The sequence below is a fragment of the Harpia harpyja genome, chromosome 2, assembly GCF_026419915.1.
Source record: "Harpia harpyja isolate bHarHar1 chromosome 2, bHarHar1 primary haplotype, whole genome shotgun sequence".
In the NCBI taxonomy this organism is placed as follows: Eukaryota; Metazoa; Chordata; class Aves; order Accipitriformes; family Accipitridae; genus Harpia; species Harpia harpyja.
Genome location: NC_068941.1, coordinates 63,182,236 through 63,200,348, shown reverse-complemented (window position 1 = coordinate 63,200,348; position 18,113 = coordinate 63,182,236). Strand labels below are relative to the sequence as shown.

The 18,113-nt window shown below is 36.3% G+C and overlaps 1 protein-coding gene across 3 annotated transcripts in view; it reads left to right on the top strand.

Moving 5' to 3' along the window:
* The window catches only part of SLC30A9 (solute carrier family 30 member 9), a 43,195-nt gene extending 30,495 nt beyond the window's left edge, over positions 1-12,700 (top strand). The window contains exons 16-18 of one of the 3 annotated variants that reach the window (XM_052780163.1): positions 1,985-2,114; positions 4,621-4,734; positions 6,266-12,700. In XM_052780163.1, the coding sequence (XP_052636123.1) occupies positions 1,985-2,114; positions 4,621-4,734; positions 6,266-6,310 (289 nt within the window). In that variant the 3' untranslated portion in view covers positions 6,311-12,700. Of the gene's footprint in view, positions 1-1,984; positions 2,115-4,620; positions 4,735-6,265 lie in introns of those variants that run through there. The other 2 variants (XR_008234143.1, XR_008234144.1) reach the window with 2 other exon arrangements.
* The last annotated feature ends 5,413 nt before the right edge of the window (positions 12,701-18,113 follow it).

Below are 18,113 nucleotides of genomic sequence, written 5' to 3'. Positions count from 1 at the left end.
ACTGAATTCTATCAGGTTACTGCTTAATGAGAATCTCAAATATCTCTTGTTATCTTATTGCTTAGCTCTGATAGGCACTTGATACTTCTTCAACATTTTTGAATCACATGGATTCAAATTCTCTTCAGTAACCCTCATTGGACCACATCCGTTACCCTAAATACCCTTTGTGTGAGGAGGTAGTTTGATGCCAGTTAGGTTACTCCAGTTAATACTGTTATGATTTGGTAGCTTCCCACAGAATAGCTGTGTAAATTTAATTGGAGCTGGAAATTCTTTATTGCTACCAGTAAGCTGATAGTTCTTTTAATTTGCTTAAATGTTTACTAAGATGTATTTTTTGGTGTTTCTATATTTGGTGCATGTTCTATTTCTTTTTTAATGTGCTTACCTCTCTTCCACCCTGAGTATTACAAGAAATATTCCATAAAGATTTCCTGTGACTGTTCATCTTAAATTTCGGCTTCCTGTTCTTTGTCGGCTGTTCACTCTAGCAGGCTACTTCTGAAAGATATGCCTTCCACTTTCTTCCTGCACCGCCTGTGAAGTTAGTTCAGATTTATAAACATTCAGATGAGAAGAAACATTTCTAGTTGGGAAGAGTAAATTTGCTTAAGACAAAGGGCATGCTGAATTTAAAGATGCTGTGAAAACGCACAACTTAGTAAAATGAATGGGGAAAAAAAGTTTAGTAACTTTCCATCAAGTGAGCTTTATTGCTGAATCTAAATTTTGTGTTAGAATTTTAAAAATTATGAAGATTGCATTTTTCTGTTAATAAAACTGAATTCCTTGGAATATTTTATAGTTGACCTCAGATACTTGTTTTGCTTTGGAAATGTCAGAAGAAATAGTTTCAAAAATTTGGAACTTCTCTGTGATTTATGTCCCATATTTTAGTATCCACTTTTTTTTTTCCTGGCCTTGATGGAAAAATGTGGAAACTTACTCTGCAGTGGCTACTTTAAATTCTACTTAGCCTTAAAGATAAACTAAGTTTCTGTTAATCTAATCAGAAAAAAACCTAGAGTATTTTATTTTGTTATTTTATTTTATATTCATTCCACTGTTGAAATGTACCACAATATGTCTGGGTCCTGAGTTTGCTTCATACCTTATTATCCCTGAAAAATAGAGGGCTTTTTGTTTATTACTTATATTCACACATCACGGAGTTTATCTAACAAACTGGAACAAAACTATGCTATGGAAAAACAGAAGTTTTCAAAGGACCAAAAGATAAACATATTGCAACATTCATGTTCTAGTATTTATTAGGAACCTTTAAATAAATATGTATGTTCAGCATTTGCAAACAGCTGTATTGTGACTAGTTGTGATCAATAATTCAATACGATCAAAAATGAGTTCCAAACACAGTATCCGTAACTTTCTTATATCAAATATAACTTTGATAGAAAATTCTCCAAAAGGCCATGCCTTTACAAATTGTAGTTATCTAGGAAAGGGCACTTTGATAATTGCAATGTGTGCTTTCAGTAATTGACAATAGATTATTGTTTCTTACCTCAGAACTGAGGGTCCTTAAAGATTGTTACCGTGTCATGTATATGTACATGCACAAAAACTTTTGTGTAGTAGCAAGTAAGTTGAACTTAAAAGTTTAACTCAGACTAGGGAAGTTCTCACATTCTATTGTGTGATGTTTGTTTGTTTTTTTTTTTATACTATTGGTCTAGTTCTAAATCTGCAATGCTTCTTGTAGTCTGTCTTTTATTACAGTGAGCTATTTATAGATGTTTTGGTGTAGCGGATACCTGTGGAAGTGGTATAACCAGTTAAATATAAATCAGTATTTAATGAAGAGTGTGGTGGCAAAATGAGGATATGTTAGTCAAAGGCAGTGGCCTTTTAAAATTACAGGGTCATTTTACTGTGACGATATTGTTAATATCGGAAGTCGAACTAGCTAGTTGTTTGTTTTATGTTGTTCTACATTTTTTTAAAAAATTATGTGTTTCAGAGCAATTCATGATGTTAAAGCCACAGACATGGGAATGAGCAAAGTGAGATTCAAGGCAGAAGTAGACTTTGATGGACGGGTTGTTACTCGTTCTTACCTGGAAAAACAAGACATTGAACAGCTGCTACAAGTATGTTTAAAAAATGATTTTGTAACTTCCAGTATTTGATATTTACTTTCCAATTTCGAGTATGTCTAAACCCAAGATTTTCAAGTAGGTGACATATATTCCAATTCTTAATTTTCAAGGATTGCAGATGTTTCTACTTTGTGTTAGTGTGTTAAATATCTGTACATGGAATCATATTATGTGCTGCTGAAATGGAGCCACTTCTGGGCTGAGTAGGGCCTGGGTAGGAGGAGGACCGATCTTTTTTTTTAATTCAATTTTTTGTTAGAAAATACAAATTTGTCCAAAATAATTTTGATGAGAACATAGTTATTCCAATAAATTTTTACTGAATTACAAGATTCCTAGTTAAAACTGGAAGCCTGTCACCTGAGAATAATCATCTGTTTTGGCAAAGCCATTTGCCTTGGGTGCTGGAGATGCAGTGTTACAGTTTACAGATTTTGCCATTCAGACTAGGCTTGAATATGGATTGCTTGCATCACATGACTTAGCATTTTGACAGTGTTTAACAATTAACCATCCTTAAGTAAGTGTCTGTCTCTGATTTTAGTGTTGTTCAGAGTAGCTTTTCTTAATCCCTCTCTTCAATATAGAAATGCAAAACTGCTTTCAGCTGGATTCTACATGGCAAAGCTATGAAGTAAAGACTAAATTGTCTAAATTACGAGGAGAGTTTTAAGTTGGCAAAATGTTTTGCTTGCTTACCTGCTTTCATCAGTAACTTGCCTATATACGTTTGCTTGTGTACCTACAAGATTTCTTTCTCTGCTGCGCTTTCAAAATGAAAAGTAGATGTCAGATGTCTGCATTTTATGTCTGTCTGTTAAACGCTACTTAGAAGTTATCTGAGTTTACATTTAAATTACTTCAATTTTTTAAACCATTAGTCAGTGTCCCAGTTTTTAAAAAGTACCGCCCTTTAACGTCAAAATAAGAATGTATGTATGTTATATATGTAGTGCAGTAAGTGATCTGTTCATGTGTCGGATTTCAATTTAATACATTTTTGAGACGAAGAGTGCCATCAGCTTTGTACAACTGAGGCACTGCAGGTTTGCTTGGTTTTATATTGCCAAGTCTCAGTTGCTTTGCTATTGTAGCTGTTTAATATGCTACTTTTCTTTTCGAAGGTTTTGTTAGCTTTTTTTCTTTACCCACTATTCCCTTTGGCGATTGCATACAGCCTTCCCTGGTTCTTCCAACTAGTATTGTTGGGAAAGTTCTTCCTGATTGTTTCTAGGTTGGCAACTGTTTTCTTACACAGGTCATTGTAGTTTCATGTAGTAACCTCGTGTCAGCTATAAAACCATGGTTGAAAGATAGCCGCTTTTAGCAGGACTCAGCCACACGAAGTCAAGGGCAGACATAGTGCTTGCCTTTTGATCTATAGTTTTTCAAATAACTAGCTCATTCAGCTGGCACTGCTATCAACATTACTCTTTCTAAAGTTGTGAAATATTTGTTGAAATTCTGTCATTCAGATTAATCTCACTTCTTTTTCTTGTTAGACTTGCTGTGGTCATAGTCATGGATTATTGTGGTTGGAATATCTTTTAAGTTCTCTCAATTACATTATTCCTCCTCAGTTTTAGAGTAATGGGGAGGGAGGGAAGAAATTGATCTTGTGTTGTAGTTATATACACAAGAAGAATTAGCTATTTAATAATTACTCTATTAGCAGTAACCTATTTGTTCTAAACATACTGCAGCTGTATCGCCTAAACTGTGGCTGAGATACTACAGGGCAAATGGCTTCTGGCCAACTTGGTGTGAGACCTCTAGGGAAAGCTCATGACAATGCTGTAATACCTGTGTTTCTGATGTCTGTGGTTTTTTTGGAGGGAGGAGCATAGTAGCATCTTGTCTTCCTTAACATCATTCCTTCAGTCTTGTATGCTGTGGGTCTCCTAGTCTGAGTTCCTAACAAGTATCTTGTGAGTTTTGTGATATTATGGAGGAGCCGTATTTACAGCAGAATTCGTAGTAATCCTTGTGGATTTTCAGATGAGTTGATAATGTGACGCCCAGAGTAAGCAGTGTAATGGAATAGCAAGAATGTATGAAAATGAGGAAAGAATACATGGGGTACCCTGCTTTGCCTTGCTGTCAGCAAGGGATACCCCAGAAACTTCTAGAAAATGAAAGAAATTCTCTAAACTTACTTGGAAAATAAAGCAGAAAATCCATTAAAGATAGAAGGTGATTTTATATCAAGTGCAGGAGGAAATCCATTAGAGAGAAGGCTTTATATCAAGTGCAGGTGTAATGGTAAGCCAGCTGTTTTCATTGAATAGATGCTACTCTTCTGTGTCTATGAGATGTAAGAACAGATGACATTTTGAAAGGAAATGGCAAAAGCTGAAAAGTGTTTGGTGTTTGTTTTTTTGGGAGGGTTTTTTTTGTTTGTTTGGTTGTTTTTTTTTCCCCACTTGAAATATGTCAGGACCCTCTTCGTTTCTTTTCTTTCCCTCATCTCAGCCTCTTAAAATTGATTTCTTCCTAGGAAATTCAACAAGTGAAAACTCTTGAAGAATTAGAAGCCTTCATGCTTAAGCATGGTGAGAATATCATTGACACACTGGGAGCTGAAGTAGACAGACTTGAGAAGGACCTAAAGGTAAAATTTAGCTGCTTATTAGGGAGTCCTTATTCGCTGGTATACTTTAAACAATATGACTGCATCTACTTTTTGGGATTTTGTTTGTAAATGTGGGAGAGGGGAGGAGGTCAATAATCCTAATGCAAATTTTCTTACTATAGTATCATTAATTAAGTTCTGACCAGTAGCAAACCCTTACTTTGCCATTGATCTGTTTGTTATGTATTTTGTTCAATTTTATACCACTGTAGGACAATATTTTTGTGAAATGAGACCTGATTGTGTCTTTGTTACTGTATTCTCAGAATGTCAGGTTATTTACGGGCTGTTGAATTCTGTTTTGGCTGTAAAGAAGCAAATTTCAATTTTTTTTTTTTTTTTTTAAATCTGGTACTTAGCATTGTATCAAATATATCAGTGTGTGATGAGGGCTTTATTCCACATTTTTTTGCTCTTTTTGAAGCAGTACAGTGTTTACTTATTTTTAAGCCCGTCATAACTTTCTTATAATTATGTTTTTTTTCATTCTGTGATTTAAAGATCCTTTGGTTGATGCAACAAAGGATTGTTTCCACTTTTAATTTTATAATTATATTGTGGCTGTTAATCTTACCTTTTCTGGCATGAATACAGAACTATAAGTATACTGACTGCCAGACAAATACAGTCCTGTCATGACTGCCTTTTTTGGTCATCATCAGGAGACAGTGCTCAAGAGCATGTCTGTCCTTGCTTATTATACTTGATAAATATCCTAGTTTTAGTTTCTGTCCCTAGAGTGGTGCTGTTTAAAAATCAGAATATTATTTTTGAGTTTAATTGCACCAGCAGATCCAGTTCTTCATGGTTTTTGAGGAGTAGGATCATGACTAATTATTTTATAAACATGAATACTGTTTTTTGGTATAGGCAGGGATTTCAGTGATTGTGTTGCTGTTGAATATGCTTTACTAAATATGCTAGTCAGATTCACATGCTGGATGACTTTGAAGTCGGTGACTTTCAGTAAACCTCTCGTGGATTACACAATCCATGTAATGACGATAACATATTTCTACAATATCAGAAAATTCATATTTCTTAAGAGAAACAGTATTTTGAATCTTTATAAATAGCTTCAGTGTCATGGAGCAAATTATTTCAGCAATCTTATCCTTTATTCAGGAAAGTGTCTGTTAAAACTTTATTAAAGTGAGATATATATACATTTATTTGGACAGTTTTATATAAAAACTAACTGTCTTTAAAATCAAGAGAGCTGCTTCATACTTTATAAAGCATGAGAACTAATTTATCTGTGATGTTGAAAAATATTTGTCAAATAAAAAGATGACGTAGCCTTCAAAAAATTGCTTATAGTATGGGCAATGTTTGCTGAGGCTATTCCTCATTTTAAAGTATTCCCTATGTTACCAGCAAAGGGGATTTGTTATCCCTAGTTGCCAACATCGTACCAGAAATACATTAGTTGTATCCATGTGCAAAAATGTGTTTGAATATTTTCAATTAAAATGTGTGTTTTTTTTTTTTTTTTTTAATTTTATTTCAGCAACGGAATCCTGATGTTCGTCATGTGGATTTGGAGATACTATAGCCTTGGCAGAAGAAATCAGGTTGCTACCATTTTGAAAAGAAGTCATGTAAAGGGCTGAAAAGCTTCTGAAATTGCAGTGACCTCAGCACCATACCTTGCTTACTTTTGCTGTAGGCTTCCTGGACTTAGCACTGCTTCTGTTTCTGGAAGAGCGCTAGACTTGCAGACAAAAATTTCCATGGCAAAATCAATTTTAAAAAGCTACTTGACTTAAATTACACAGGAGAGTCTGTCAGAGTATATTTACTGCAATTCAGAACTTAAGACTTGAGGTTTAGTTAGGCAAATATAGCTGCCTGAAAATACACAACACACGTAGTTTTTCCATTTGTGTCCCTTTGCAGTCAGTTTGCACTTCTTTAGTTTCTTTCAAGATATCATTAAAGGTTCTTGGGAGATATTAAGATTAGCTAGGAAGAGTTTGTTCCAGTGGAACCTGCCAACCTTAAACTAATTGTAATATTTCAACTGTGTGATTGTTTCACAGTTTTTCTTTTCTATGAGATAAATTCTTTCAAACAGGCGCTGGCCTTCTCTCAAGTACCATGACCTGGAAACCTGCTTTTTGCCACTGTTGTGATTACCAACTGCACTTCAGAAAAATAAGGTTTTTCTACTCAGTGGAGTCAGCTGTATGTCGTTAGCCAGAGTATGTTAAGTTACTGTGAAGAAATTACTGTGTAGAGATTTCACTGAACTTCCTCTGTTTTAATTTTGTTCTTTTTTCCCTACTTTGACACTTGTTCTCTTATTTGTAAGTATCTTCAGATGTAATCTGGGAGATATTTATGGTAGTGCTTATTAAAAGTTACCTGGCATTTTTGGCTTTTTATACTTCTAATAGGCTGTGTTGCCAGATATGGCCTTTGCTAGAAGGTGTAGGAGACATAGTTGGAAGTTACAATAGTAAAAAATGTATCGGAACTATTTATAATTAAACAAATGAATACATTGTATTTTTAATTTATTTCCCTCTAGACATTATCTGTTACCTGAATGCTAGACTGCTTATCTTGTATTTTTTAAGAATTCACCTTGCTTGTTTGGGAAAGTAGAGTAATTCTATCAGTGGTCCTCAGCAATCCTGAGCTAAGTGTTTAGAGTTTCTACCTTTGAAATGTGCAATTCTAGCACTGTATATAATCAGCCTCAAGGCTTTCTGCCATAGGCACCCAAGTTGTACCAGATTCTTTGAGCCCTGGTCGTCATTAATAAGGCCATGAGTACTGATCATGCAAGTTGAAATATAAGTGAAATAACTGCATAAATAACTCTGAGGAAAATCCTTTATGCACTTTAACATATTTCAGTAAAATGAGAATTGTTCATGGGTGAGAGGTGGTAATAAGACCCTTGTAGTGACCCAGCTGCTGAGTAATGACTGACTTGTTGAGAGAAGAAATGTTGATATGAAACACAAGTCTTCAAAAATAAATTTAAGATTAAATTATAAGCATTGCAGCAAATAATAATTGTGGAGACCAATATGTCCAGGTATGACTAAAAGCTTTTTAGAATGTTTGGGTTTGGGTTTTTTTTTTTTTCATACCAAGTGTATCTTACCAGTGAAATATGAGAATTTGAAATAGCATGCCTTTTGACAACTGCAAAGCACTTTGCATGCTGGTCATTTTAAGTAGAAAAACATTCCAGAGTTTAGTTACAGATGGGACTTCACATACAGTAATTGTGGGTGAAGGGGTCTCTTTAGTACCCTTGTCTATAATACCTATTCATTGGCGGCTTCTTTGTAGCATATTAGCCATATTATGGCTGATCCAAAAGAAGGCTTACTTTATCTGGTTTTCTCCTGTTGTAGAACTAGTTAGTATATTTAAGCCTGATGATTTGAAATGCAGTTTAAAGGTAATTTGGAAGTGTATCGTATCAAGTAAATAAGGCATATTTTAGGACACTATAAATCATTATGTTTCTCCTTACCCTTCCATGTAAATTTCATCTCATCTCAGTATGCAGTCTGCTGATAGTCTTATTCATGAAGAGCACTGGAATCTGATAATGCATAACCTCTTTCCTTCTTCCTAGGATATTTATGTGGATTTTGAATTTGAATAAATGCTTTAATAAACCTGTTATTCCAGAAATCTTAAAAACCTGAAGAGAAGTAAAACTGGGAAAATGTTCTTACTGGGGAGGTTAGTGGAGATAGCCAATGTGATCTAAGTGGTTTGTATGCTGGAGCTGCTGATGAATGAGTGGTGTTCATATGCACTTTACAGGGCAGAAATTTCACTGAGAGGTTAGTAAATGTTATCTCAATACTGAAGTGTTCCCATGTCTTGTTTAAGAGGTGGCATGAGTTTATATTCCTACAGGGCATCTGCTCCAAAAGCCTATTAAAATTTTTTTTATTTATCAGAGATGAAATTAGTATGAATTCTGATCTTAATTTCCTTATCTGAGTCAGAAGCATACCTTTCACGCACCTTTTGTTTGTATTCCAAGATAAAATTCAGATCCTGGTCTCCCAGTAATGTTATTGATTATAGCATCACAATATGTTAAATTTAAGAAGCCAGAACTTGAATGTTTTTGGGTACATAACAGTTGCATGGTTTGAGGACCCAGTTCCATTTTCAAAAACAACCTGCATGGTGATGTACCACAAAAAGGCAGGCAGACTGGTTTTGGCAGTACCTTGTAAGTTTACATGTCTTGCAGTTGAATGAAAATAGCGATTCATTGAGCCTGTCAGGTTGGAAAGGAAAAGCAATTCCAAGCTGTTAAATTTTAATATATATTATAACTTGCAGATTGTTTTTAACAGTTTTGACATTTTTACTGCTTTTTTTCTTAACTGTATTTATGGTCTACAACTTGAGGTGATGTGGGTCCAGTACTTAGTTTATTTTTGTTTTAGTGGTTTTGGGGAAAATGTTTAGCTAATACATTTACATGATAGAATCGTCAAAATTAAAGAAAACTTATAAAGTGTGGAGGAGTGGATTTTTTTTTATCACAAATGCTATTACATAATGTTTCCTTTAGATTGATTTTAAGGAAAAGGATTTTAAGGAAAAGGAGTGAGGATTTAGCTAACAAAGTTATATTCTAGAATTTTTTCAATTAAGGTGTGGTCTTTTAAAATTTATTTTTGTAGACTGGCCTTGCAGGTTCTATTTTTTCAAATTGTGTTCGAAGTACTACTGCTCTCTGCTTTGTGAACGATTGCTTATGTGTTGTGCAATGTCTCGTAATTCTGTAAAACTTGCAATGTTTGAAAAAAATTGTCTTAATGTTCCAATACACTGAGTGATCTGAATATATTTTAAGTCAAAGTTGACTGGACACTAATAAGACATGTTTTCCTGTAGAATTTCTTTTTCTATAAAATTTTGAAGTTGATCATCTTTCCCCCATGAACCAATTTGAAGTCTAAATTGTCTCCTTTATACACTGTGAAATTCAGTATTTGATGTGGTCCCCCTCTACCCCTCCACTTTCCAAAGCATTTATTAAGCATATTGTAGTAGTAAATACTTTAGTGGACTACTGTATTACAGAGACTGTTTGCTGTGTGTTCTGGTCTAGAAGTAGCAGAGACTTAGGGAACAGGGGAACATATTTTTTTTTAAGGACAAGTTGCATCCTTTATCCTCTGGGACTCATACTCAAGCTGAAGGTTTTTTAGCCTCTGCTTTTCTCCTTCCTTGAATTCCCACACAGATTTTACTGTTTTTTTTTAATAACTCTTAATTTTAGAGGAGGAAGCCATTATGAGCATCTTATGTTTTTAACAGCAGGGCTAGATAATACTCTTGATCTCTGGATTTTGCACTGTACTTCATTGTTGATAGTTGACAATAGTGATTGCTGTTTTGAAAGCTACAAGTCATGTTAGCCAAAACTACCAGAGTTTTCTGATTCTGGCAGGTGCAGTTTTTTCAGCTGTATCCTGAGACTCAGTTTTTATTGAGAGGTTTTTACTGGCCCCCCTTTGATAAGGGGGAGTATGGGGAAGAGTTTTAGGTATGTTTTGTCTAGGTAATACACTGATGGCAATTCTGTGTTCTCCTTATTTGTTATCATTTTAGCAGACTTTTTTTCCATAACAAAGAAAAAATTATGCATTATGGAAGTACCTCTACTAATGATGAGTGCATTGAATACAGGCTTCCTGCAAAGAGTTTTTAGGCTTTTGTGTATTGAAATTGTGGCAATTTTTGAAAATTCTCAATGAAGTAATCCTTTTCCTAAAGTTGATTTAGATGTGTTTCTTACAAAAGAATCCACAGAAGCATATTGTTTAAGATTTGAAAGAAGAGTATTTTATTTTATGGTCGTATGTTCTTAAGGTGTTTTGGCTTGGTAGAATAGAACAATTGATTAATATTGATTCCTGTACAAAAACTGAACTTCTGTGCATGCCTGAAGGCTTACGTTGCAGAAGTGAATATAAAATGAGAGTGTGCTTTTTTTCCTCTAGCTTAAGTATTGTGCTGCTTCTGTTCTTATTGTTAGCTCTGAATAGAGAGTACAACTAACATCTCTTTTGCAGTTTACCTGCTTAATATAAATGAGAAGTTGAGGTGTACCAAAAAGATTTTTTTTTTTGTAGAGGAGTTGCATAGCTTAAATAAGTAATTTTTCATTTCTTGTAAGTGAGACACAAATAATTAAGATCAAAAGTAGACTATATCTTTATTACATATAAAAAGAAATGGGAATCCAGGCTTTAAAGCACAATAGTCAGATTTCTGAAATGCATGTCCTTTGAGGAAAATAAAATGTGCCAGGAGCTCTAAGTGGTTGTATGGACTATAGAAACTGCATTCAATCAGGCTTTGCTGAAGCAAAAGAAAAGAAACTATAACAAAGTGTGTGGTAAAAAGAAAAGAATACAAGGAAAGAAAAAAAACCTAAGGTGTTGAGCACTTGGCAATAGGAAAAGATGAACACAATCTGAAAAATGTGGCCAGAAATAAGAAACGGTGATTGGAGAGGAAAAGAACAGTAAGAAGTGATATTTGATTGGAACGCATAAAATGATGTAGTATGACATTCTCTTTCTTTTAGCAATATTCAGATAGTTGGGTGATTCTTCCCTCCCACCCCCAGCAAAAACTCATCTTTTTTTTCCTGTAATGAAAAATCAGTGCCTCCATTTAACTGTTTCCTAATACAGTGTTCAGTCTTGCAGTTATAAACCTATTTGCCCTCTGAAAACTTAGTCTTATTGCTAAGGGTGATGGTGTAATCTCAGTCTGGAACTTTGTTCTTGAGGTATATATTTCGTGAGTGGAGGGTGAGTAATTTTAAATGTGGAAACAGGAAGCTGCCGTGAGTTAAAGAGAAAATGAATTGATTCTTTCAGCCACAAAATGATTGAAGCACCATACTGAAAATGTTATGGGGGAAAAAAAAAAAAGTGTGTTCTAAGGTCTACAGAATTCTTGCAATGGACTGTAATCATTGGTGAATATGTTAGTCCGTATTCTTCAAGGTGCTTAAATGTCTGTGGATAAGCAAAATTTCCAGTTAAATCATCACATTCTGAAAAGGAGTTAAAGAAAACATTCAAAGCATGATGTGAAAAGGATGTACATTTTTTAAATACCACAGACAGATACTATAACAGATTATAGTAGATAGGCAGAACATTGTTCTATATTACATGAGGCTCTTGAGGACAATTGCTTTTTTTTCTATGTAAATCAAAGCCACCAATTAAAATAAAAGGTCTCGATTTACTTTTTATAAGTGTTATACTAACAGTAAGCCTGGTCAAATTCTTGTATTGCCAGTGTTCATAGCCTGTTACGGGGAGAAGGTGTCTGTTAAAATAGTGGAATACGGCTCCACACTCTAGCATATGTTTGATTTTTGTAATGTAAATTTAGACTATATTTAAAACTTTTGATGTTGTGAGCAGCTGCTTCAGATCTGAAGATAGAAGAAAAAAATATGCAATGTTGTATAAGTGATGTAATATAAAGGGGTTTTTGTAAGTTTCTCTTCAAATTAAAGATGCTGAAGAACTATGTCAGAAGCATTTGAAAAATGCTGAAACCATTTTGGCTATTGTCAAATTGTATTAAACCTGAAAGTCAACGGTGAGGATTTTCACCGGTGGTAGAACTTTCAAAGGGCAATCTCAAAGTTGAAACATGTTTTTCCATGCAGCCTTTTAATCAAACGTATTTGCCCCCCTCCCTGTCCCCTGCCATGCTTTTTGGTGTATTGGCTTTTTCATTCTGTGTCTTGGTTACCCCATATTAGTATGGGGAAGTCATTTTGATTTGTGAGGTGTAGACATTTAAATATTTCTCTGCATGTGTTCTTTCTTTTGTAATTACAGTTGAGTTCGGTACATCCTGTAAAATGTCTGGAAGTTGTAATTACTGAGTAAAACGTTACATCGCTGGTAAAGGTTGTGTTCTGTTAATTCAAGCAATTGCATATATACAGTAAAGGTAACCAATAACACTGGCTTTAGGCAGTTGATGATTTGCTACGTTTCTGAATTCAAAATGCATATAATAGTACTTTATGGATGCAAACCAAAGGTTATATCCATCTACTTGTACTAGTTATTCAATCTGCCTTTGTGATGTTGACAGTACACACTCTGTTAAATAGCATGCACTTGGTACGTGAGCAACCTGCCTAGGGTAGCCAAGCTGTATTTATGTATACTCCATACTTCACTGGCAACTGTGCTTTTCATCCTATTCACCCCCACCCCCAAAGAGTGCACTTCCTTGCCCAGTACAGAGTAAGCTCTTTCTGCCTTGCTCAGACGACCCGCTGGCACTGTCTCCAGTTTGGACTACCAGTCCTGATCCACATCTAAGGATGACGTGAAGAAAGGTAGTAAGGCAGATGGGTTGCATGTCTGTGTATAGTCAAGGGTATGGAGAATTTCTTGAAGAGGTTGGATTTATGTATTAGACTTACATAATAACTGTAGTTTGACAATCCCAGCAAAGCTGTCCAAGCCTCTTAAGAAAAAGCTAGGTATCGTTCACTTGAAATTGGTCAGCTCAGAAAGGATTTAACATACTGATTCATTAAAGTGCCACTTTTTGTGACAAACATTGATGAAAACTGGTGATTTATCCAGTTATGGAAAGAACTACTGATTTGGCTAAAAAAAAAATCTGTATGTGGTTTGAAAGAAGAGACAAAAATGCCAGAAGCCTGGGTGATAAAGTGGAGAAACTTGAAAAACTGTGGAGTTTTTGTCTGTATGGTACCAGTTATCAGAAAGCTGCATACATCAAGTAACATATTTCAGGAAAGATTTTGGATATGCAGCATGTGTCCTGATTGCTAAAGATGTTTCATTTCGTAGTCAAGAGACTCCCTTTCTCAAGGGATTTTCTTGGAGGGACACTGGGCAGTAATGTGTGGTGTTCAGATTGCAAAAGGCTGTGTGTCACAAACTCATCTCCCACGTTCAGCAACATTATTTTTGGGTGGTGATACCATTGCCAACAGTTTTGGTTTGGGTTTTGGTTTTGTTTGTTGGTTTGTTTTTTTTTTTTTAATAAACCAAATGGCACAAAATCTGCTTGAGCAGGTAAGTGACAGACTTCAGGGCCTTGTGTGTTTGAGGTCAAGTCCAAATACTGGACTGTCTTTTGGGCTATCTGAATAACCAGGCAGATGGTCTCGGCCACTTTGAAAGAGGGAGAGAGCTCTGTCTTTTTGCATAATGTAACCTGGAATCTTCAAAATCCTTTCTTTATTTGCCATTTGTGGCATTTGTTGAAGGGCCATTCTTTAATTGTGTTAAATGGTTGGTAATGGGTTGAAGTGGGACCTTGCAGTCAGCTGGTTGGAGGCAATCTGTTCAAGAATCAGTTTTGTCTGTCTTTCCAAATATTTTATGGAGGACTTTATTAAAAGATCATGGAAAGTAAACCTTCCTTTACCATTTGAGTTAAACTTTTTGAAAACCTTAGCAAAGGGATATAATTTCTGCCTTCACAGCTCAGCCTCTAGTAAATTACCTATATTGACTGACCCAAGTTCTGTACTGTGGGGTTTTGGGTGCTTTTTGGGTTTTTTTTTGTTTTGTTTTGTTTTTTAATTTAGACTTCTTCAGTTCTTCTGGTGCTGAATTGGGGCTTAGTAGGATCTTTTCTAGGTCCTCTTTCCTACAAACAAGGTGGCTTAAATGTTATTCAGTGTTCTAGTGTAAACTGATATTCAGTGTTAGAGAATTTTTTCTTTTTCCAGAAATACTGATGGAACAGCAGTCTACCATTGAAATAAATCAGGCCACTCTGAATACACAAAGCATTAAGTTTAGGGTTGAAATGTTTTTTCCAAAGCAAGCTGCAGTAATAAAGAAAATGCATCTTGCATTTGATGCACACACAAATACATTCATATGGGAACTTGTGTCTCTGCATGTTATAATTCTATGTAGGTGTCTTTGGTTGTAGATTTGTACCTCACCGATGGTGTTTCTCATGAAAGAGAACAGATACCTTAGCAAAAAATAAATACTGTGGAAGAAGATTCTAATGAATTTGGACAATTTGGAAACCTTGATGAAAAGATGACATTTCAGTGAGGCTGTGGCTTTGAGATGACCAAACTTTCTGTGTTCTGCCCTATGTTTTCATCTGGCTGCTGTCAAGAGACAGCATAGAGAGGTTTAACAGACTGTGGTTGCTCTTACGTCTTTAGCCACTCAGACTGATGGACATTAGAGGAAGAAGGTAGGGAAGACTGAGCAATGAAACAGTTAACTTCAGAAGTATATTAAGCAAGACACCTTACAAAGGGGATACCTGAGGTATACCATCGTGTTACTGTGGAAGCTAAAGAAGTTAACAGAAATGGAAGGGATGCTCTTCACAAGAGGGAGAAGTTTGAATAGTTTTATGACAAAGTTTATTGCTTTGATATCCTCAATCTCCAACGTACATAAACAATTTTCAAGTGACTTGGACAGAGATGTATGATTTTTTTCACATTCTTGGCTCACTTTTGTTTGCCAAGGATGCATAATTTTGACATCTGTATGCTAAATTAAAGGTATGTCAGTGCTAATCCTTACCAAAATCTGATGCCTGAGCAAGACATCCAGGGCTGAACTCAGGTGAATTCCTTGGTGGGAGAATACTTTTGGCAGCTCTCAGTTTCTCCTGACGGCCCTTTTTCTAGCCCCACTCCACCTGGAGAAAGGATCAAAATAATGTATCCCCAGCAGAGCAAAAGTGAGCAGAGAACAATGAAAATCATATACCTCCCTCTTGCATGGTCTTCTTTGAGCCTTAGCTTAAGGTTGAGGCACTGGCAAAGCATGCCAAGTCTAGTCATGGGGACAAGTTTCTTATGGGAGAAGTCTTTTTGCTGCCTTTCATTTCCTTCAGCAGGTATTTGTCTATCAAATACAAGAGCTAAAAATCAGAGAGGGATGAGAGAGGAGGAGCCACGTTTGTGGTGGTGGTTTGTTTCTCAATGTTGAATAAGATCTCTGCCTTCTAAGATTTGGTCCCATGGTGATAGACATGAAATAATATTTGCTTTGGTAATTTTTGAATTTGAATGAGGAAATGTTCCTCTTGCAAGTTATGGTTGTGCAAAATTTCCATGATATGCCTATTTATGACCCCAAACACTTATGTCTATTGCTGGAGTGAAGCTCCTGAATGGATATGCTGTTCACATTTCTTAATTCTCTCCGAGCATAAATATGCAGGCATTTGTTTGTTCTTCTGCCATTGAAGAAAGCCAAGCTTTCTTAGAACCTAATTGTCCCCAGCTTCTCTAAACAGCTCAGATCTGTTGCTTGCACTAAGAGCTTAGGTTTTGATCAAAGGAAATAGGTAAATACTTGTATCATCTCATCACAGAGAACATGGCAAAGGACAAGACTGCTACTTTTAGCTAGGCCTATGCGAAGCTTGTGGACTTGGACCTATTCTGCTCGTCCCGCTTTATGCCTTGCACTGATTTCCTTGGTTCTGACCTTCAATATGTAGCTTCAGTCTCCAGGTGGTTGAAAACAAGGGTTTTGGGTGGAGGAGACGAATTCCAAAGTCTATGTTCCAAGAGCTCCATCTGCTCAGTAGACAACTGAACACTTCTGGATCATTGGGGGAGATGTGCAGCGATGCTCTGGCTAGCGTTTGGTGGGTTTAAAAATGTGCCAAGGTTAGTTTCTTGGAGATCAGTCTTGCCCTGGAACTGTCTTCCTGATGCTGTGGATAGGAAAGGTAGCCTGGGTGTTTCCTTCACAGTCCTTTTGTCAAGAGACTGTTAGAACTGCTTGCTGCTCTGCTTCTTGTTTTGGATTATCCTTTAGGAAAAAATGCATCTTTCCATCAGTTCAATAAATAGTTCAGTTGTTGGCTCTTCAGGTTCACATCCTTTTGCAAGAAGACTTTTCAGTTTTTCACTTGCATTACTACAAAGCAGTTCTGAATGGTTTAATTAGACTTTGCTGCTGTACTACTGACCCTGTTTCTAAATGGGAGCTAAATTAATATTAACTTTTCTAATGGGAACCTTCGAGTCATTGGCAAACCTGTTTCTTTCCATTTTCCTACAAAGATTGCCTTGGTTGTGGCAATTATATCTGCCACATGAGTAGGAGAGTTTAATGTGTTTTTAAGGACGAAAGGTTTTTTAGCTTTTTCCCAACACTGTTATGTAAGTTCATGTCAGATTTTTTTTCTCTTGTCTCAGGTAATTACTCTGCTGGTGTGTGGTGGGGGTTTTTGGTGGTGTGTGTTGTTTTTTTTTTTTTTTTTTTCCCTTAACACCATGCAATGGCAGTAGAAGCTGCTTTTATACTTCAGATGTTGAAGTCTTTGGAGGAGGGTTTTTGTATTCACAAGATAAGGTCATATACAGAGATCTGCCAAGTATTCCAAGGGACTCCATGCTGCAGCAGGGAGGATTTATCCCTGGAGTGCTATTCATGTATGAACTTGCTAGGAAATAACCAAGACAGAGCCTTTGATTTAAATAGGCCCCACTCAAGGAGTGCTCAAGTCACATCAGTGGTATTGGTTTGCTGTATCAATAACTAAGATTTATATGGTTGTCACCTGGAGCTGTATTCATGCTTTCCTCCTGCTGCAGAACCTGGGGACCACTGGTAGTCACCCATGGTGCAGATGAGCCAGGTGAGGAAAGAGGAGTTCTTTCTTCCCTGTTCTTTTTGAGGTATCTATGTGCATATTTACAAACCAAAGCTAAACTTTGCAAGTCAGCACTCATGTTGTTGTCCAAACTGTGAGCTAGTTGATTGCAAAGCTATGAGAAGAGAGCGTTGTGAAGGCAGTATCTTAAGGTCTCAGATGTTAGGAGAGAGCAAAATTAATGCTGCTGTGCAAATGTATCTCAGTCTCCTTGTGCCTGGGAGTCCTTATGTCTGCTCTACAATGCTGCTGTTTCCCAGTGCCCCAGCTTTCCTGCAGGAGGATGCTGCTCCATCAGCAGTGATTTGGTATTTTGTTTTATCCTCATCATTTGATCTGTGGCCTGGTTTTACGTACTGCATGCACTCAAACAACACTGCAGGCAGGCTTTTTACTGTTTTCAACGGCTTTTTCTCTTGTGCTTAGCACTGTAGCTCTGGTTCTTCAGTAGCACTAATCTTCACAAAACCCCTATGAAAGAACTGTGCCCAAAACTGGGATACAGCAGGCTGAAGGTTGAAACATGCTGTGTTCCCTGGGAGTCTGATGTTCCAGTCTCCTCACCATGATGGAAGCACTTCTTCTTCTGACACTCCTCCTTCCACTAGCTCCAGTCACAGAGGTGCCTCAGTAGAGGGAAGGTGGCAGAGAAAACAGCAATTCCTGCCTAGCTGAAC